The sequence below is a fragment of the Neomonachus schauinslandi genome, chromosome 5 (genome assembly GCF_002201575.2).
Source record: "Neomonachus schauinslandi chromosome 5, ASM220157v2, whole genome shotgun sequence".
Classification (NCBI taxonomy): domain Eukaryota; kingdom Metazoa; phylum Chordata; class Mammalia; order Carnivora; family Phocidae; genus Neomonachus; species Neomonachus schauinslandi.
Genome location: NC_058407.1, coordinates 125,411,776 through 125,433,752, shown reverse-complemented (window position 1 = coordinate 125,433,752; position 21,977 = coordinate 125,411,776). Strand labels below are relative to the sequence as shown.

The 21,977-nt window shown below is 41.5% G+C and overlaps 1 protein-coding gene across 1 annotated transcript in view; it reads left to right on the top strand.

Annotated features, from left to right (window-relative positions):
- The first annotated feature begins 1,871 nt into the window (after window positions 1–1,871).
- MCM10 (minichromosome maintenance 10 replication initiation factor) overlaps window positions 1,872–21,977 on the top strand; it is a 43,548-nt gene continuing 23,442 nt past the window's right edge. Inside the window, exons 1-13 of the mRNA XM_021696738.2 lie at window positions 1,872–1,878; window positions 4,912–5,253; window positions 6,028–6,129; window positions 6,267–6,404; window positions 8,324–8,498; window positions 11,229–11,394; window positions 12,967–13,134; window positions 14,590–14,706; window positions 16,088–16,287; window positions 17,943–18,043; window positions 18,706–18,816; window positions 18,902–19,019; window positions 20,668–20,896. Coding sequence (XP_021552413.1) covers window positions 1,872–1,878; window positions 4,912–5,253; window positions 6,028–6,129; window positions 6,267–6,404; window positions 8,324–8,498; window positions 11,229–11,394; window positions 12,967–13,134; window positions 14,590–14,706; window positions 16,088–16,287; window positions 17,943–18,043; window positions 18,706–18,816; window positions 18,902–19,019; window positions 20,668–20,896 — 1,974 coding nt within the window. The remainder of the gene's footprint in view (window positions 1,879–4,911; window positions 5,254–6,027; window positions 6,130–6,266; window positions 6,405–8,323; window positions 8,499–11,228; window positions 11,395–12,966; window positions 13,135–14,589; window positions 14,707–16,087; window positions 16,288–17,942; window positions 18,044–18,705; window positions 18,817–18,901; window positions 19,020–20,667; window positions 20,897–21,977) is intronic.

Sequence of the window (21,977 nt, the reverse complement as noted above, 5' to 3'; positions counted from 1 at the left end):
ATGCCCGCGTGCCGTGTAGACTTTTATTTGTTCGTTCATTTTTTTTTTAAGTTCATGATTTGCTAATCATTGAATGTGTGCCATGTGCGGGCCTCCAAACCTAAATTATTTATGAATTATTTGTGCCCTCGTGAAGAGTAGACTCTAAAGAGAGTAACGTAACAAACAAGGACAGCACAGTGGAAAGTGCAGTAAAGTCGCGAAAAGGATGAGGTGTGAGAGGGATCCAACGGGGCCACTCAGATAGGGTGGTCTGGAAGGCTCAGAAAAATCGATGCCTACGAGGAGCCCGAAGGGTGAGAAGGAGCTAGGGGAGCGCTTTCTAAAGAGCCTGAGGCCTGAGAGCACTCGGTTCGTTCAGGAAGTTGAAGGCAGGCTAGTCTGACTGAGGAGAAGTAGGCAAGGGAGACAGTACCCATTTCCTCAGAGACTTTTAAATTTAGCTCAAGCAATGAAAAATCACTAAAGAGGGTTTTTTTTTTAAAGATTTTATTTATTTATTTGAGAGATTGAGAGCGGGAGAGGGAAAAGCAGACTCCCCACTGAGCAGGGAGCCCCACATGGGGCTCCATCCCAGGACCCCGAGATCATGACCTGAGCCAAGGCAGACGCTTCACCGACTGAGCCACCCAGGTGTCCCCATTAAAGACTTTTTATTAAGGGAATACCACGATCTGATTTACATTCCTAGAAGATTATTAAGGAAAGAAAAGATTACAGTGGCTGCTGTATAACGAAGACATCAAAGAGACCAATACCAGAAGCTCATGCAGTCGTTCAGGCAAAAGATTGAGCAATATTTTGGAGACAGACCCAGTAGCAATTGTTGGGTGACACTGAATGTGAGAGTGAGGTAGAGTACACAGCTTTGGGGCAGGGAAAGGTGGTTGGTTATAGAGATGAATACAACAGTTGCCTAACCCTCAGGAAGCTTACAATCCAGCAGGTTACCCAGGAGACAACACAGTGTGGTGCACATGGTAGTTCCATGAAAATATTTGTTGAATAAATAAAAAGAAAGCATCATAATTGATACTTGACAGACATACCAAGGTTAGCTATAAAGCTCATATTTGTTAAATAATAGTGTAGAAAAATTTATACTTTTTTCTTGCAGTTATTAAAATCAATTAAATGGGGGCACCTGGGTCGCTCAGTCGGTTAAGCATCTGCCTTGGGCTCAGGTCATTGATCTCAGGGTCCTGGGATGGAGCCTTTTTTTGGAGACCACTCAGCGGGGATCGTGCTTCTCCTTCTCCCTCTGCCAGTCCCCTCCCCCTGGCTTATGCGCACTCTCTCTCAAATAAATAAAATCTTTTTAAAGAAATCAATTAAATGAAAAAAGGAAAGTGCATGGAATAATACGAATTTACCCTACTTAGTTCTGCCAACTCTTGAGTTTTGCTGAGTAGTATTGAATCAAAATACTGATGTGACTAAGGCTGCAACTGAGTAGAACCACACACTAGACTGCTATGAATAAGGAAGCCAGCACATGTCTCACAGTAAATAAAATGGGATAATAGCCCTAATATTTAGGCCATCCTCAATAATACTTGTTCACAGTCTCTCCCATCCATGTAATCTATACCTCAACCGAGTTTCTATAACCATAGTTTGGAGTCAAGATAAAGGGAGATGGTGTTGGTAAGTGGGGATGAGAAGTGGTCAGATTCTGGATGAATTCTGAGCTTCAAGCCCATAGGATTTGTGTGATCCTAGATTTGTTACATATGCGATGTGAGAGAGGGAACAATCAAGGGTGACTTTTCCCATGTTCATTTCATAGCGTAGCCAAGATTCGACATCACTGCCATCTCCTGGGCACCTGATTCTTGGAAGTTCTTGATCACAACTGTTCCCTTGACAGCATGGATGGTAAGTTCTCTTTGTTTCATGCAAAACCACCCTTGTGTCCATTTATTCTACTTGCAAAATAGTGAAAATAGGTATTACCCCTCCCTCAAGTATTGTCTGAGTGGTTCAGAGACGATCTCACTTCAGTCAGTGAATGTTACTTGTTTTAATCAGGTGGAATTGTACCTCCTGGCAGCAGTGATTGTCTTTCATAATAATGATAGTTGGCATGTACTTACAATGTGCCAAGTACTGTTCTAAGGTCCCTACTTATATTAACTGCCTTAGTCCTCTGAGCAACTGTATTTTTTAGAGTGGAAGACAGATGTTTAGTAATTTGTCACAGGTGAGACTTCAGAGCAGGGATTTGAACCCCTGAAGTTTGACTTCAGAGTTCACGATTAATATTGAAGTCTGTTGAAATGGTTTTAGTCTAGCTCTGGGTTAAACTCTTATAGTCCTTTCTAATTTTATACCCTGCCCTTTTCAAAAAAGTAGAACCAAATGTTGAAACTCTTCACACTATAATAACATGTGACATTGATTGTACCTTTGGTAAATTAATAGTGTCCTGTTTCCGAAAATCATCAAATTACCTTCAGGGCGATTAATGTAATATAAAGTATAAATATTTGCTAGGAGACAGTTATGAAAGTAAGTGGTGAATGGTATGTGTTCTCTAAGATATTGTATCTAATAAACATTCATTTGATTGGCACGGTGTTAACAATTTGGTCCAGTATAGACGGAATCAGAGCATTTACTGGTGCTAGGGATACATGGTTGAACAATATTCCTGCTTCAGTTCTAGTACAGAGAGCAAGATAATAACAAGTAGGAAAATATTAGGTAGTTGGTACGTTGGAAGACACTAGAATGAATTTGTATGCTGAGAGAAATGCTCCAGAAGACAGGGAATATAATGAGTGATGTGGGGAAGAGAGCTGGTGCTTACAGACTTAAGTCCTTGAGGAGCTGAGAGGAAGAAGATCCAGTGTATAAATGGAGTGATGAAGCAGGGAGATTGGGTCGGCATAACATGGAGAAGACAGGATTTTCAGTGGTGACTGAGTTAAACCAGGATGGGAGGTATCACGGGATTAGACCTGGTGCTCTCATGAAAGAAACTGGGTTCAAGGAAGGGATGGAGCCACTTGGCCACATTTGTCCCCTGGGGCTCCCAGTGGTGTGAGCCAAGGCCTCTTCTTGGGGTGTGCTCTCTTCCACAGCTGGGAATAAGACAGGGGAGGGCCTCTTGGCTCTCTTGAGGGAACGTGGCAGTCTCACCCAGAGCACAGGGAGCCAGATTGCCTCTTCTCTCTTGCTGCGTCCTGCAGTTTTGTAGTGTTTGTTGACTAAGCAATTCAGACAAATTATTATGCAACCTCTGACTTTAAGATTTAGACCCTTTTATCAGATTCTAGGCCATGAGTTTGGCTACTGGCTGTTTTCCATCTGCTAAGAGTGCAGAGTGGTGGAAAGAATATTGGATCTAGAGATCTCCATCCTAAGCCAGACTCCCTCGCTGACCTCTTTCACCATATGGTCCTGAACAGGCCTTTGACCTCTCTGGACTTCAGCCCTTATCTTTGAGTTGAAGGGGGTACATGAAATATCCTTAATGTCTTTGCTTTAAAATGGCGCAGATTTATAAAGGATTATGCCCAAATAGAAAAAAATGGGCACAGAAAATAAACAAATCAAGAAAGAAGAAATCCAAAGGGCCAATAAACATAAACAATTCTTTGCCTTATGAGAATGCTGGAAATGCAAATCAGAACAATGAGATGCCTTTTAAAATTATCCATCAGACTAGCAAGAAATTTGAAGCAACATATCAGATATTGGTGAGGAGTAAGAAGAAATGGTACTTGCGTGCAATGCAAGTGAGGGTATAACCACTTTGGGAGCAGTTTGGCAGTATCTGGGAAAGTTGGAAAATGTGCATACCCAACAGTCCAGCAATTCCACTTCTGATAGGTATTTCCAGGAAACACATATTGCAAGACGCATTCGTGGTTGCTGCATAGTTTGTGGTGGGAAAGAATTGGATATAGCCCATATGTCCTTTATTGGATTAAAAATATGGGTTAATAAAATGTGATAGTCTTACTATGGAATGCCTTCTAGCAACTGAAAGAAGTAAACTAGAACTATATGTTTTGATTTAGGTCAATCATACATGCAATGTTGAATGAAAAAGTATGAAAAATAGACTAGAATGATATACCAAAATTATGATACTTATTGCAATGGGGCATGGAGGCAGTGGAAGGAATTGAGCTAAGATTTGGCACAATGAACTTAATAAACTTTTTTTTAAGTTATCTAACATAAAGGCAAGAAGCAAACATGATAAATGGCTAATTCTGGGTGATGAAATATAAGTACATTTTATGTAATTCTTTGTACCTTTTCTACACTTGAAATTTTTTTCCCTCAAACAATTAAAAAGAGCCTAAATGTATGTTTAGAGTGTTTTTGGATTATTCCCTTTATGGGTTGGGTTTCTTGGAAGTCAGCATACAGGCAGTTGCTCATCAGCTGAAGTAGTAAAAAGATGCAGCCCCATGCATGGCCCACTAGGTTCACTAAGCAGATACTAGCCCCTTCCTCCTTAGCCCAGTGCACTCTAAGCACCTGGAAAGAGGAAAGAGGGACCAAGAACAACAGTTTTACCAGGCAAAATGGTGAATTAGCAGAGTCGTTTCAATTGCCTTATTAATGGTGAATGTTTTAATTCACTCTGCTTGTCATTGTTGGTTTTTCTCAGGTAGGTTTACTTTCTTTTTTTTTTATTTTTTATTTTTTATTTTTTATTTTTTTTTTAAAGATTTTATTTATTTATTTGTGAGAGAGAGAATGAGAGACAGAGAGCACGAGAGGGAGGAGGGTCAGAGGGAGAAGCAGACTCCCCGCTGAGCAGGGAGCCTGATGTGGGACTCGATCCCGGGACTCCAGGATCATGACCTGAGCTGAAGGCAGTCACTTAACCAACTGAGCCACCCAGGCGCCCTCGTAGGTTTACTTTCTATCCTTCTTCTTTCTTCCCAGGGGAGGAAGATGATTTGTCTCTGCTGACTGCACTGCTGGAGGAGAATGAGTCCGCCTTGGATTGTAGTCCAGAAGAGAGTCACCCCTTGACCCAGGAGGATGGTGAACCTGACGCATATGACGAACTCTTTGATGCAGATGGTGACGGTGAATCTTATTCAGAGGAGGCTGCTGATGGAGAACTGGGAGAGACTGAAGACCGAAAGGAAAATTTGGCCACTCTTTTTGGAGATATGGGGGACTTAACAGATGAAGAAGAAGTTCCCATGCAGCAATCACCTAAAAATAGAGTCCTCCCCGCGCCTGGTCCCAATCAGGGGAAAACTGATCAAGAGTTGCAAGGTGCCCTAACTACTTGCTTTTCTAATTTCTTCAAGATAGAATGGATGGATCTGACAGTTTTCATCAAAATAGTTGCTGAGTCAGGATGGAGATAAATGACTTGGCCAAAAAAAAGGGTGGGAATTAGTAGATGAGACATTTAGGGCCAGCATTTCAGCATGCAGAGGCCCCCTGTCCCAGTGTCAGCCAGCTGTAATTGGTCCTTCCCAGAATGGCTCCACCATCTTTTGTGCCTGTTACAGAAAAATCTTACTTAGAGATTTATATGCATTTGGAGCCAGGGGCAGCACTGTAGCCTTCTCATTCTGTTTGGGCAGGAGACCATTTCTGAACAGAAGCTTTGAGGAGTGCCCTTTTATTTGTGACATTGCCTTACATATTTTGAAATTCTAATCAAATTCAGTGGTTGGCTGTTTCTTCTAATAGAGGAGTCAGCATTTATTGTATTAATTATGGTATTCAGTTTATGAGATAATAATCATTCCCTGACACCTAAAAACTTGTTAACTGGGGATATATATCTGATATTTGTCAGTAGTACCAGTTCATAACTAGTTTAGGTATTAGAGGCTTGATTACTGAAAATACAAAGTTTATTTCTCTGAGGGACCTCTTTGAAGTGCAAAAGTTAATGGTAGCTCTCAGTATGTGATTATATTGTGGGTCTCAGGGTTTCAGGGTGGGGTGTGGACACCAAAAATAATTCCAGCATTTTTATCATGTATAATATTTCTTCTGCTGTGGATCTTAAATCAATATATTTTTCTTTCCTAGATGAATTAAAGAAGTTGCAAGAGCAGATGAAATCCTTACAAGAGCAGCTAAAAATGGCAACAATTAAGCAGCCTACAAGTCCATCCCTTCTGCCTAAATCTGGTAATCAGACTGTAATTCTAGCAATAGTATGCAGTTCCATTATTAAGAAATTATAGCATTATTTCTGCATCCAGCTGCTGGTAAAATTATCTTTGAGCCCCTTTCTAAATTTTGTTTATTTCTTTTTCTTTTAATAGAGAAGTCTCCACGCCCCCCTCTTAAAGAGAAGAAAGTTCAGAGAATTCAGGAGTCGACATGCTTTTTTGCAGAGCTTGATATCCCTATTCCACCAAAAACCAAGCGGGTGGCTCGGACACCAAAGGTTTCACCTGCAGGTGTAGTACTCAAGGCCTCCCTGGTTTTTCACTACTCTTGTTCTATTTAAAATTCAGTTTGGCACTATCATATCTGTCTGCTGGGGAGGGCCAGGGGTTCATCTTATCTGCCCTTTGAGAAAAGTAAGTTTGTTGGGAATGAGAGCCATATGCTATATTTTGTAATCTTTCTCTACATCTCAGAGTGCCTTGAAAATCCTTAGATACAGAGTAGCTGTATTTACTAAAACAATGAATTGAATTTTTTTAAGCTCTATAGTCTTATAGTTGACTTGAATTGTAGTAAGTGTAAAGTAACCACTGGATTGAGTTCTCATGCAATCCAGAGATTACAGCTGGGCCTCTGGGTTCAAGGCACAGATTCCTTTTAAAGTGGCCAAGTTTTATTTGAAGCCAGGTTGTATTAAAGCAGAGGGTCCATTCTTTAGAAAAGACTTCTTTGCCCGGAGTAGAGATGTATATACTCAAATATAGTTCTAGTTCAGCCCACATGTAAGCACACAGTTAAAATGAAAAAAATATATGAGCCATACATATTGATTTTGTTGCACTGCCTCAGTTTGCACATGATAATAATTCTTTGGAATATCTAAGACAAAATGGTTTGGTTACTCAGAGTAAGCAGCATATTATTGACCACTGATGTTCAAAAAGGCCCATTTGAATAACAGTGGCATACAACACAATAGCAAAGAATAACAGCCTCTCCATGTTTACATTTGACATAAATTATATATTCCACGTATCCACTTATGAATGGCATCCTTCCCTTTAGGATCTTTGACATTACTAAGGTATTTCATTAGGTAGTGTTCAAAGTTTAGTTTTTTGTTTTTTGGGTTTTTTTAAAGATTTTATTTATTTGACAGAGAGAGACACAGCGAGAGAGGGAACACATGCAGGGGGAGTGGGAGAGGGAGAAGCAGGCCTCCCGCGGAGCAGGGAGCCCGATGTAGGGCTCGATCCCAGGGCCCTGGGATCATGACCTGAGCTGAAGGCAGACGCTTAACGACTGAGCCACCCAGGTGCCCCCAAAGTTTAGTTTTGAAGGGTGAGGCATGGGCAGGCTTTCTAGAGATTCTAAAGTTCTAGGTTTGTCCTAACCCCTAGCTTGGGAGCCACTAGTGACCCAAAGTCTCTTTGAGGGTAAACAGCGCAATGTTATTTCAGAGAAAGTGATCTATATTAAGGAAAATATCCAAGTTTTCTGACCTTCAGGAACATTATCAAATACTTCGAAAGTAAGAAAACTAACCACATTGAGGATATTTAATGCAAGCCAGATGGTAGAATACCCTGGTCCCCCTAGTCCCTACCACCACCACCACAAATAAAATGAAATGGAGTGGAATGGGATGAGATGAAACCAGAAACAAACAAAGAAAGGGGAGTTAACTTTGGGTTTTCTTCAGGTAGAAGTTGATCTGCACACAAATCACTAATCATTGATCCCTGAAGGAGGGCTCTTACTCCCTTGTGGAGTCGACCACAGCGCTCTGTGTATGGGGAATACTCAGTAAATGTCATTGCACATGGGAACTGTGTTTGAGAGCAGCACTGTAATACAGCTGCCACCTGCTACATGTGGCTTTTTAAGTTTAAATTAGATTAAATAAAATTAGACATTCATTCCTTTGGAAACACTAATCCATTTTAAGTGCTCAGTGGCCAAATGTGGCTGGTGGCCACCATATCAGACAACATCGGCGTGTAACCTTTCCGTTGTCACAGGAAGTTCTTTCGGGCTACACCGAAAAGGTTTGGAGGGTAGTACAGAAGTGGTCTTGTGGGCTTCCTTCGTTCTCAAGATTTGGTTATTGCATATGTTGATTTAAAAAGAAACAATTCTATAAAAACAAATTTTGTAAGGATCAGTGTGATTTTTTTCCTTTCACTTAACTTTTGTGTTAATTTTCTAGAGCCCAAAAGCTCATCTTTGAGGATGACAAATACACCTTCCCAACCACTCCGAACTACTCCTGGAAACAAACCTAGTGGGTTGACCAGAGATCAGAGCGCAGGGACCCCCAGGAGTTCTGCGGAACCGGCTCAGACAGTGGTTTCCGTGGAAGCCTTCTCGGGCCTGAGGCTCAGGTCAGTAAGTGTAAAGGTCTCTCACTCTGTTCTCATGGCCCACCTGTCCTCCTTCTCAAGGATTGAGCCTTCTAGAAATAATGTGTTTGTACAGCAAATCCACTTAACACCACCAGCTCTTGAATTTGGCAGTAAGACGAGCCGTAGCATTCAGTACAGTTTGCATGTGAAATGTTTAAAGAAGCCTTTTTCTTGTTTACTAAAACATAATTTAAAAAAAGGAAATGGACAAATAAATAATAGTATTTTTTTTTTTTTTTTAAGATTTTATGTATTTGACAGTGAGAGATACAGCGAGAGAGGGAACACAAGCAGGGGGAGTGGGAGAGGGAGAAGCAGGCTTCCCGCAGAGCAGGGAGCCCGATGCGGTGCTCGATCCCAGGACCCTGGGACCATGACCTGAGCTGAAGGCAGACGCTCAACGACTGAGCCACCCAGGCGCCCCTAAATAATAGTATATTTAATCAGAAACAGTGATAGAGACTATTTCTAAATCCATGAAGGTATATGCAGTTTAACCAGGATAGTAGTATCTTCTTATAACTAATGTTTTGTTTTGTTTTGTTTTTAAAGATTTATTTATTTGAGAGAGTGAGAATGAGAGAGAGAAAGAGTACATAAGAGGGGGGAGGGTTAGAGGGAGAAGCAGGCTCCTCGCCAAGCAGGGAGCCCAATGCGGGACTCTATCCAGGGACTCCAGGATCATGACCTGAGCCGAAGGCAGTTGCTTAACCAACTGAGCCACCCAGGTGCCCCCTTCTTATAACTAATGTTAAGAAAAGTACCTGTGCTCTTTTTCCTCCTCAGAACTTTTAAGGCAAATTTATGTCCTTTGCTTCAGTTACAACTGTGGGGAAATTAAGATACTCGGTTAAAGTAGGCATACCTCCTAGGATCAGTTCAGTTAAAAGCCTTCTAAATCTTCTGTGCTCCATACCACTACTCCATTGTATCTCTCTTATTCTGTCAAAGCCCCAGTCAGAGCAGGGATCCTTACTCTGAGACCACGTTGCTTTTCGTACAGTCCCTCTGAGTAGCTAAGTGCAGTCCCTTTAGAACATCTAACCCTTGTCAATCTAAACTAAAACTGCTAAGGTCTTAGATTATATATTGAGCAGGGGGAGAACGTAGCTGTCAAAGTGTATTGTAAAGACTCTGTACTCTCCAAAATCGGAAGAAAGTACCCAGTTACATCTGAGGCAGCCTGTGGGGTGGGATGCAGTAAAAGCTGTGGTTCCCACTGAGGGCACCGCAGGGGTTTTTTTTCAAGGTAAACACCCCCCTACCAAGATGATACTGCCTGCCCCAATGAGTTCTCAGTTGAAATTCCCCACAGAGAAAGATGGTGCTAATGGGAGTGCACTGCACACGTGGATTGACTGGAGGTAGACAAAGTCAAAACTCAGCCAGAGTTGCTGAGCAGCCTACAGATTTAGGGGACTGCACAATTGTTTGAGTCTGTAATTGTTATACCTGCACCTCAGGCCCTGAAGATACTCCAAAGGGCAGTAACATGAGAGTAACCGACTCACAGAAATCAGGCCACGAGAAGGATTTCTCCACCTGCATCAGTGTTTTTCTCCTGAATATTCTTTTTTTTTTTTATATTTTTTAAAGATTTTTATTTATTTATTTGAGAGAGAGAGAGATAGCGAGAGCAGGAACACAAGCAGGGGGAGTGGGAGAGGGAGAAGCAGGCTTCCCGCCGAGCAGGGAGCCCGATGTGGGACTCGATCCCAGGACCCTGGGATCATGACCTGAGCCGAAGGCAGACGCTTAACGACTGAGCCACCCAGGCACCCTCTCCTGAATATTCTTAATTGCTTCAGAGTTAGCTCTATGACTTTCTATTCCTAAAGACTTTTGAAATAGTCAAAAGGCATGGTTTTTTTTTGTTTGTTTTCTTTTGTCCTTGAATATATAATATGATCAAGTACAGAATAGGTATTAATATTCTCCTAGAGAAAAACAACTTTTTTTTTTTTTTTAAAGATTTTATTTATTTATTTGAGACAGAGAGAATGAGAGAGAGAGAGAGAGCACACATGAGAGGGGGGAGGGTCAGAGAGAGAGGCAGACTCCCCGCCGAGCAGGGAGCCCGATGCGGGACTCGATCCCGGGACTCCAGGATCATGACCTGAGCCGAAGGCAGTCGCTTAACCAACTGAGCCACCCAGGCGCCCCGAGAAAAACAACTTTTACAAATCCACAAGTGTTTGGCCAGTCATGAGGAGTAAGAATATATTAACTGAAGCTAGATTCCATGCCTCTATTGTTATATGAAAATGTTGGGTTTAAAAAATCCAGTTAGAAATTAGAGACCCTGTGAAATTCTTGCAGAACTGATGAAATTTAACTCTTATTTTTAGTATCAATTCATGATTTTGTATTAAAGTCAAAAGAGATTACTTTTAAAAGACAATTGTAGCATACATTATAATTTATAAGAACTTAAAGAGTGTGCAGTCTTTCTTGTTTTCTGTATAAGCTCCAGTTCTCTATCCGAGGAATCATAAACTAGCTTTAAAAATTATCTTATTTTTATTTATCTGCCATAAAAATCTTTGCCTTGTCCATACTACATAACCAAACCTCCCTGAGAACAGGTACTTCAGAGATTTCTGCCCAAAACGTCTCTTCTAACCAACCTGCTACAGTGCCAGGTAATCTCTTATTAGAATAATAAGAGATTAGAATAATAATCTAATCATTGCTGGTTTCTTGACTCAGGCGACCTCGAGTGTCCTCCACAGAGATGAACAAGAAAATGGTCGGCCGAAAACTGATCAGACTGTCTCAGCTCAAGGAAAAGATGGCAAGTGAGAAGCTAGAAGAAGTAGACTGGGTGACTTTTGGGGTTATATTGAAGAAAATCACTCCACAGAGTTGTAAGAGTGTAAGCTATCTTATTGATTTCTTAGCTGCTCCATCACAAGCTGACTGTGGGTGCTCGTGTTCTTGATTTCTCTACCTTAAGCCCATCAGTATTTTATTTTGAGAAAGCTGCTAGTAAATTCGCAGATTGCCTCGCCATCATTGGATTGCTATCTGAAGGTTAAATTTGTAAAGAATGCCCTACTTACAGAAGACCTGGTTGTAAGAGTCCTTGGGCTTTTCACTGTATTATTCCTGCTGCATTTCACTTGTCATTGTTTTGGGGGTACATGTGGTGGTCCCTGTGACACTACCATCCCGACTGTGTGGGAGAGGCCGAGTTCCCAGATCCTCGGGAGAGCTTGCCTAGAAGGAAGAGGTCGTCAATCTCAGAAATTCTGAAATTGCAGAGCTGTCCAGCACAGTGGATCTTACAAAAGATGTAATAGGTTTTAAAATCGCACTTGACCGAGGTAACAGGAAGATGACTTGGTGGCCTGGCAAGTCAGAAAACCTGGGTCCTGAGCCTCATTCTCCTTAGCTATGTGAGCTTAGGTTGACCTTTAATCTTTAAGGACTTCCATTTCCTTCTTTGAAAAGGGAAGAAATTGGCTTTTGGTTATATCAGAATTCTTTCCCAGTAAATACAATGCTTAAGCATGCTCAATCCTGATTTCTTTCTCTAATTGAGATCTTGGTCAACCTGAGATTGTTCTGTGGGTCCTGATCTAGCCCTCTGACAGTCAAGGTGAACATGAACATGTCTGGTTCATTTGATTAAGTTCTTAACTGTGTCACAAGGGGCTATAATGACATTGAAATAATATGTGTGAAATTTTATCTGAACCCTTCCAAGAAAGGCTTTGTACAAATGCATGGAAGTGTAGTTATAACACTTGAATCCAGTCAATAATTCACCATAACCTATAACCACACCTGTCCTGGGATGCCTGTGTGAAATAGCTTGATTCAATATTCAAATTATTTTGTTTAAAGAAAAAAAGAAACTGTGAAAGTGGAAGTTTTTATATAAATGGTTAACATTTTGAGTTGCATTTTGTCAGATATATAATACTTCTGAAATTTTACAGTTAAACATAACCTGTTGTCTTTAAATGATGCTTTTGTTTTTCTTCTAAGCTAGGCAAAGATTGAATAGCACAGAGCTGACACCTTTTTATTAATATTAATATAATTAATTAGTGATAAATAATAGATCCACTAAATTTATATCAGTAAATTATTAAATGGTAGTGCCACAACTTCCACTGATCCTTTTAATATTCTGTGTGTGTGTGTGTGTAGTTACAAAGGCCATGCTATCCCATTGACTATTAGACCTGAGAATTAGAGACTTCACTAACGTTTTTGCTACTGGTTTGCCTTACTTCACCTTCATTTCTAAAATAAGAAAGGTAATAAATACTAAAGCCTAGAGAGAGAATTAATTTATAATGAGCAGACCACATTCTCAAGATTATATAGTCAAGGTGGTTTATATATGTTTCCGCAGTAGAGCACTTGAACCATAAATGGAGATAGTATAGCCCATTGTGCAAAATTTATTAAAAATAAGAATAAATATTTGTTCCAGGGAAAAACATTTAGTATCTGGCAACTGAATGATCTCCGTGACCTGACACGGTATGTGTCATTGTTCTTGTTTGGAGAAGTTCACAAAGAACTCTGGAAGACTGAACAGGGTACTGTCATAGGGCTGCTCAACGCTAACCCCATGAAGCCCAAGGATGGTTCAGAGGAGGTAAGAATCTGTTTCCATGGTTGGTTGGTTGGTTTCTTTCTTTCCTTCTTTTCCGTCTTCCTTTATTTCCTTCTTTCTTTCCTTCCTTCCTTCCATCCGTCTTTCTGTCCTTTCCTTCTTTCTTTCCTTCTTTCCTTCTGTCTTTCTTTCCTCCTCCCTCCCTTCCTCCTTTCCTTCCTTTCTTATCTTCACAGCTTGGCCAAGTTCTATCAAAAACTGGTCTACCTCCAGATACTGAATCATGTTTTTATGTATCTCCACTAATCTGATTTTTTGTTTGTTTCTCACCCACCAATATTCTGAATTTCCACCTACTCTTAAATGTTTCATAACAACTTCTTTCATTAAATCTTTCCACATTAGTTCCAAGTTTCCTGGAGTGTTTTGAACTATTCTGCTCAGGTTTCCTTAAATCTCTTTCATCGGTCTCCATTGGCGGCATCAAGCAGGCAGGATTTTCTGGTTGACGGGACTTTGCTCTGTTAGTTGTACAGCGATAGCTGCAACTTAGAATCAGAGTGATTTCATCTTCTCAAGCAGCAGTCGAGTTTTCCCTGCTGTTGCAGACTGAGATCTGTGAGAGGCAAAGTTATTTCTTTTTTTCTTTCACCAGAGAATGGCAGCAAATCTTCATCAGTTGGTTCAAATGTGTTTGGCTACAAGTAACAGAAAAACTTCTCTACAGGTTGTTTTTTGTTTTGTTTTGTTTTGTTTTAAGATTTATTTATTTATTTTAAAGAGAGAGAGAGAGGGCACTAGCAGGAGGGGCAGAGGGAGAGGGAGAGAGAATCTTAACTGGAGATGGATGTGGGGCTCAAGCTCATGACCCTGAGATCACAACCTGAGCTGAAACCAAGAGTCGGGTGCTTAACCGACTGCACCACGCAGGTGCCCCACACTACAGTTTGTTTTAATGGTAAACATTGGGGTTTGTTTTTCTTACATAATAAGTAATCCCAACATAGGCAGTGTAGTGATGTCAGGGCCAGTGTCTGTGAGCCTCTCAGCCTTCTCCTCTTCGTCACTGGATGGCTTTGAAGCTCTTGCCCTCACATCACCATTCAAGGCAGGAGTGAGCCAGCCCCACCCTGTCTGCTTTTGTTGGGAACTCCTGTGTCAGTTTCCTTGGCCAGAACACAGTCCCATGACCATTGCTAGCTTTAAGGGATGCTGGAAAAATGAACAGGATTCGTCACCTGAGGCTGAGTGTTGGCCAGCCCGAATGAAACTCAGATTCTATAGCAGAGACGCAGGAGACAATGGATACTGGGTGGAGAGTTGAACATGTCTTCTATGCCTCCCATTCCTAAAGCTGTTTCGTAGGGTCCTGGCTTCTAATTCCTGTAGACTGCTAAAGCCTTGCTAACTCCCACCAACCAAACTCTTACTCATTCTTGCTGATGAAAGGCCACACCTTTGTCAGCTTTTAACTCCCACACTGTGTCTTCTCTGCAGGTATGTTTGTCTATTGATCATCCTCAGAAGATTTTAATCATGGGTGAAGCTCTTGACCTGGGAACCTGTAAAGCAAAGAAGAAGAATGGACAGCTGTGTACACAGACTGTTAATTTGGTTGGTTTCTGTTCTTATGGGATGGTTTCTGCCGAGGACGGGATCTAATGGGAATAGATTGTAGATAGCTTAGCAGTAACAATCAATTTGGAACAGTTTCCTACATAACAGGAAGCACCAAAGTAAGAAAATCTAGTGTGTGGTTAGTAACTTCCAGTTTGAAAAACTGAGGACAAGGGAATGATTTAACCTCTCAGGAAGGTAATCTTTTATTACCAACTGACTAGGAGGTATAAGGAAGATGGAATTTTAGTTGCCCTCAATTCTGAGCAGTGCCAGAGATCAAACACTATGATGAAATGCACTGAAAACCTTATTTTAGTCTCTGAACTCCAACATGTATTTTCTTAGAGCTTTTTAAAAAATAATAGTCATGATAACTTGAGCTATAATGCACATACCATACACTTCACCCTTTTAAAGTGTACAGTTCAGTAGTTTTAATACTGAGGTGTGCAACCATCAATGATTACGTAATTTCAGACTCCCCCCACCCCAAAAAACCCCATACTCACTAGCAGTCACCCCCCATTACCCTCTCCTCTCAGCCCCTGGTAAGGACTACTCTGCTATTTGCCTGTATGGATTTGCCTCTGGACATTTCATATAATGGAAATTGTGTCTGGTTTTCACTTAGCATGATGTTTTCGAGATTCATTCACGTTGTGTGCATCAGTACTTCATTCCTTTTTGTGGTTGAATAATATTCCATTGTATGGATAGACCTGTTTTGTTCATTCATTAGTCAGTGGGCATATTATGAATACTGCTGCTACAAGCATTCTTGTACAGGTTATTATGTGGATGGATGAATGTTTCCAGTTTCCTTGGGTATATAACCTGGAATTTCTGGGTTGCACGGTAACCCCATGTTTCAGCTTTTGAGGAGCAAGCAGACTGGCTTCCAAAGTGTCTTTTACATTCTCACCAGCAAAGAGGAGGGTTCCATTTTCCACATCTCGGCCAGCACTTGCTTTTGTCTCTTGCCGATGACAGCCATCCTAGTGGATGTGAAGTGGAGCTACTTAGAGCTCTTTGAACAGATTAAATGGCAAGTTTCGGTTTCATCTCCTTTTAGTTCCCTCATTCCTGCCTAACAGATGAGCTAGTGAGCAGGAAATAGCAGGAGGGAAATAGCTGGGAAAAGAGGTCTCAGCAGGAAGTGCCTGACAGATCTCCACATAGCAATGCTGTCATTAAAACCCCATTGTTGCTGCATCTAAGGGAATTTCAGGGTAGTCACTGCATAGCTGCACTTGAGGAATGGCCTTGGAGCTCAATAGGAGGGGCTCTGTACTCAATAGCACCCCTGAAGCTGGGAGAAAGGAACAGTGTTTATTGACATTGTCGCCCTAGTCCTGATGCAGCTGCTCTTTTGCAGAATGACTGTGAGTACTGTCAGTACCACATCCAGGCCCAGTACAAGAAGCTCAGCGCCAGGCGATCCGACTTGCAGTCCACCTTCTCCGGAGGACGAATTCCAAAGAGGTTTACCCGCAAAGGCACCAGCCTAAGAGAACGGCTGTGTCAGGATGATTTTTACTATGGAGGGGTTTCTTCTGCATCCTATGCAGCCTCAATGTAAGACATTCTCCGGGGCTTCTTTTGGGACAGGGATCTTGCTTATCTCCTTATGAGAATAAACCCATTGGTTGTACTTTTCTGTGATGGTCCTAAAGGACTTGTACAGGTTTTATCTTTCGTAAACTCACAGTCTGAAACAAGGTAAACAAGGACCTCCTTTATTCCCAGGTAGAGAGGAAAACACAGGAGGGGGAAACATTAAGTTGTGTCATGATGGTCTTTAACATAGAGCCCACACTTCTTCTTTGGCTTCTATGTAAATAGTGCAACTTTGTCAGGGGTGATTGTATGGCCGTTAAAAGTATGTTAATCCCAGTGTTGTCATCCTTTAAGTCATTTTCCTCATGACTTACAGTGAGGTGGCAGACCTCTTGGACCCCACATTTCTTTTTTTTTTTTTTTTAAAGATTTTATTTATTTATTCATGAGAGACAGAGAGAGAGAGAGAGGCAGAGGGAGAAGCAGGCTCCCAAGGAGCAGGGAGCCCGATGCGGGACTCGATCCCAGGACGCTGGGATCATGACCTGAGCCGAAGGCAGACACTTAACCGTCTGAGCCACCCAGGCGCCCTCTTGGAACCCACATTTAACTCAGTGAATTAATAGCAGTGAAGCCTTAAATAGGAGTGGGATGCTGCTGAGGCAGACATTCATGGCCTCCCTTCTGGGGATCTCAGGCCCTCTATAGAGTCCCCGAAGTAGGTGATCAATGCCCTTGTCACCGGAGGGAAGAAAGTACATCTGAGGACATGGCTGGTTCAGGACCTGTTACAAAGGAGCTACCACTGGTCCAAGAACAAAACATTTCTTTCCCAGGCTAACAAATTGGGCAAGAGGACTTTCACCTCCTGCCTAACTTGTCATATTGAGCACATTTTTAAGATTTAAAATAATGCCTGTATTTTTCCAGACTGCAAAAAGCAATGCTCCTGCATTATAAAAACATATCTGTATATATACAGTTCAGTCAAAAGGAGACTGTAAAAACTAGGTGTAATCCCACTACCAAGTAATCGTTAGTTCCTTGCTATCTCTTGAACACACGTGCACACACATGCACACGAACACACACACGCACACGAACACACACACACAGCTGTATATGCTTTTAGATGTTTTTTTCCCATATGTATAAATTTCCAGTAAGATAAAATGAGATCATACTAGATCTATACTTTGCAACTCCCCCCTCCCCATAAAATAATTAATGCTTTCCTTATCGAATATGCACTTACGGCATTATTTTTAGTGGCCACATAGTCTTTTTTTACATGGTTCTGTGATAAAACCATTCCCTATGGTATTTCTAACTTATAACATTGCAAGCAATATTTTAGCCCATTAATATTCTAAGTTTTTGCCTAGTCCTTAATTTCTTTAAGATAAATTCCTAGACTACTTGATCAAAGTGGGGTATATTTTTTATTTCTTTTGCCATATTGCTTTTCCAGAATGGCTTCCACCAAATTGGCAGGTTGCCTGACATAATGCATTCACCAGCTATGCTATAGGATCGTGGTATTAAAGTTTCCTTATACAGTGCCTTGAGAAACTTTGACAGATTGTAATAAATGAATACTTCTGTGCCTTTACCTCATCAGAGCATTGAATTTTAGTGACTTTCCTTTTGGGGGGTGACTCTTGTCATTTCAGTGCAGCCGCTGTTGCTCCTAAAAAGAAGATTCAAACCACTCTGACTAATCTGGTTGTTAAGGGGACAGACTTGATCATTCAGGAAACCCAACAAAAGCTTGGTAACTTTGTTTTTCGATACCGTATTTCTTTCTGCAGCTTAAATATGTAGTCTTTAGGATTGAAAATGGTCACAGTTGTTCATGCCCTAAGTTGTAACTATCCACTCTTCACTATAGTTAGTGAGTGATGTGGCCTAAGCACATCAGCCTGCTTGGCAGCATCTTAAGGAAAAACAGCATATTAATCATGGCTGAGTCTTTGCGTCAATACTTTGTAAATTTTCTTGATGTATCTGCTCTAATTCTTAATGTCCAGCATGAGAATCGGTAGTATCAAGTTCCTGGTCAAACCCATGAGTTACCTTCTCGTTAAAACAGGTCTAAGTCAAAGAATGGCACCTCTGCCCTTCTCACTTGGGGCTTTGTCCATAACAGTGGTGAGGGCCTAGCACAGACCCTACCCATAGCAAACACTCCAGACAGTGTAGGAAATGACCCTACAGACACTGGTGTTCTAATCATCACTTGAAACAAGATCTTTGTCATGCCTTTGCAGTCCTACTAATCTACTAGAGGCTAAGGATTCTTATTTTTCTCTTGGCATTCCATCTACTTCATTTACAAATGACTAAGTTGTGAATGCAGAGTTTTAAAAGTGATGCCACATAATCTCAAACTGCCAGAACTTTGAATCCTCTAAAGCTGATGTTTGTATATTCCAGGAATACCCCAGAAGAGCTTGTCTTGCTCTGAGGAATTTAGGGAACTGATGGATTTGCCTACGTTTGGAGCCAGAAACTTAAAACAACATTTAGCCAAAGCCAGGTTATCAGGTAGAGTCAGCCTTCCCCTGCTCTAGCCCCTTGTCTGTGTTCCCGTGGCCCCTTGGAGCCCCTCAGTCTGTGGTTTGTGTTTCAGGGGTGACGGGGAGCCTGAAACCTACTTTCCAGTCTATCTCAGCATCAGCCCTCTTGAAGCAGCAGAAGCAGCATGTGCTGGAGATGAGGAAGAAGAGGTCAGAAGAAATGCAGAAACGGTAAGAATAACGGTTTGATATACCCTATTTAGATAGCTCATCTCAGGGATCCTCCTGTCTTAATGGATTTAAGGGATCAGAATGTCTTAATGGATTTCCAAAATGTGCCTTTAGTATTTGGATGGTTGGCTACCTTTTTAACTTTGAAAGTTCAAAAGTGATTTTAACATAACCTAGGAAGATAGCCTTTCTAGTTCTGTATTTCTGACACATGATAGTGAATCTGAGACTAGGTGGGACAGGTTACAGTAATTAGCACTCCGAGGAAGAAGAGAAAGAAGGAACACTTGAAGAGGGAATTGTGAAAGGGGAAAGCGCGTGTTGACCTGTTTCCTCTCATTTCTTATTTCTACCACAATTTGTTTTTTAATTACTGGCTAGGCCAGTGAGTAGATTTTGCAGTTTTTCAGGTAAATGGTAAAAATGAGGCAGTGAAAGTGGAGTCATTGTAGAGGCAAAAACAAGTGGAAAATGGTGCAGAAGGTAGATGAATCAAAGATTCATAACTCAAGTTATCAGAATAGTGGTAAGAGTAACAGTTTATAGATGCTTAACATGTACAGAGCATGCTATGCACCGCATACATACATCTCATTTGGGCCTTACCATTATCTGTGAGGTGCTGTTATCCTTGTTGTATGAGTCACGTAACTGAGCGCCAGAGAGCTGGTTGGTGATGGGGCCCAGGTTTGGACTCATACCTGTTCTGCCCCCGTTAAAACAGTTAACGCTGTCCCAAATCTGGGCCACTGAAAGGTAGATGGTTCAATAAACAGGAAAGTCAACTTTAAGCCACCAGGAAATTCTCTGGAAAAATCCAGAGCATAGATTTGGCCTCAGGCAGGTGGATTTGAGGTGCTGCTGATGGAATATCTCTGGAGGCATTCTTCATGTGGCTACAGATGATATAAATAGATAGATGGAGTTCTGGCCTTGTGTGAAATAGAGGGCACCTGCCCATTGAAAGGTATTACAGTTGGAAGTTTTTCATAATTTTGCTGGCCAAATAAAACATCTCTGGGCAGTTCTCACAGGCAGGTTGCAGGAGTGGGCATGTGGTAGTGAAAAGAATCCTGGCCTGGGGTTACCTGGTACTAATCCTCAGCCTGTCACTTACGAGCAGTAGAGTGCCTTGGGTTCAATTTCTTCACCTATAAGATGAAAGTTCTGGACTAAATAGTTTGTGGCGACTGTTGTTTTTCAATAGCCCTTAAGACTATTTACAAAATGAATCACCATGTGGATTATAGTGTCTTTCTGTGAAGGACTTTCAAACGTGTCCTGTGTGTTATTGCTCCCCAGTAAACTAAAATACAGAGAAATTCCGTGAGTTCCTGAAGGTCCTAGCTAACCAGAGAGCTAGGAATACAGCGCACATCTCCCCTTCAGGGCTGTGTTCTATAGAGAGGCACCGCTAGAAACCAGTTGGCAAAAATAGTAATCATGTTCTAAATTGGTAAAATAGTGAGAGCTTATCAATGAATAATCAGTTAACCGGAGTTAGCAAAGCCAGCATGTTCTCAGTGTGTGCTAATCTGAATTCTTGACCAAGGAGGGGCAACTACTTTACTAACCACTACTTATCAGCTGGTGGCCTTGCCTGCAGTGTCCCAGTCTGCATGTTTTGTGACTGCATATGTCTTTAAAGATTTCTCCAAAGCTCAAATGGGGTTGAGAGCCCAGCTGTGCCACCCTCTTCTCAACGGGCCCCTTCTCAGTCTCTGCAAATGGGGGCTGCGTTGCCCGGCCTAGAAGGAACGCCAGCCACACAGATACCCAAGCTTGGGCGAGGCATCTCAGAAGGAGATGATGTTCTCTTTTTTGATGAGTCGCCACCACCAAGACCAAAACTGAGTGCTTTAGCAGAAGCCAAAAAGGTAAGTGGTATCTATTTTCAACATTTGAATTTGCATTCTGTAGGACATACCTGGAGTTGCAAACTTTATATGTCTATGATCAGGAAAGACCGTAATAACTATTTATTGATCATGATAATTAGAGTCAAAGCAATTTCAAGTGATGATGGTATCAACGTAATGCCATTGATTTAATCCAAGAACGTTACCCATTCTCAACACTGTTCCTTGTGAGGCTGAGGGAGATGGCCTAAACGCTGGCCGGCCTGAGGGAAACAAATTCTGGGAATTGTTAAGGCAAGACTGTAAAATGGTGGTTGAAAGAATCCTTCTTTAAAAGAAATCTTACACAGGAGCTAAGTTGCTCTGATTGACGTAGGAGTTGGGAGTGCTCAGAACCCCACCCCACCCCTTCCTGAGTCACCCTGAGCCCTGACGAGAGCCTGTCTTCTCTTTGTTCTCATTAGCCGCTATCACCGCATGAAGGGCAAAGGCTAGTCATAAGGCAAAGCTGCACCTGCAGTAATGATAGTGACAACAGTTGCACATGTGATCTCGGGATCATGAGTTCGAGCCCCATGTCGGGTGTAGAGATTACTGAAAAAATAAACTGTAAAACAAAACAATTGCACATGTACCTGTGATATATACACACATGTTGTTTACTCCATATAGGTTTGTGCTTTGCACGCATTCTCTCTTTGCGTCCGCACAACCTAGTAAACGGTATCATCTCCATTTTATAAATATAGAACCTGAAGCTGAAAAATTAAGTAATTTGTGTAAGGTTACACTAGTAAGTGGCAGAGCTAGAATCCTATCCTCATTCTGTCTGACTGTAAAACAAACTTCCACAATGTTTATGTGGTTCCTCTGTGGGTCCTTAAAGCCCACAGTGTAACTGAACTGTTGAACTTGGTATTTAAATAAGCTGAAACTTTATTAGCTTATAGACCTGTCTCCATGCTTTAAAATTTTAATAACTGGGTTAATAATGCTATGCAAAGAGAAGATATGTTTTGCTGATTTATATTTGAGAACAGAATTCATGGTTAAAAACTAGAAAAGGGACATAGGGCTACAGGTAACTGTCTCATCTTTG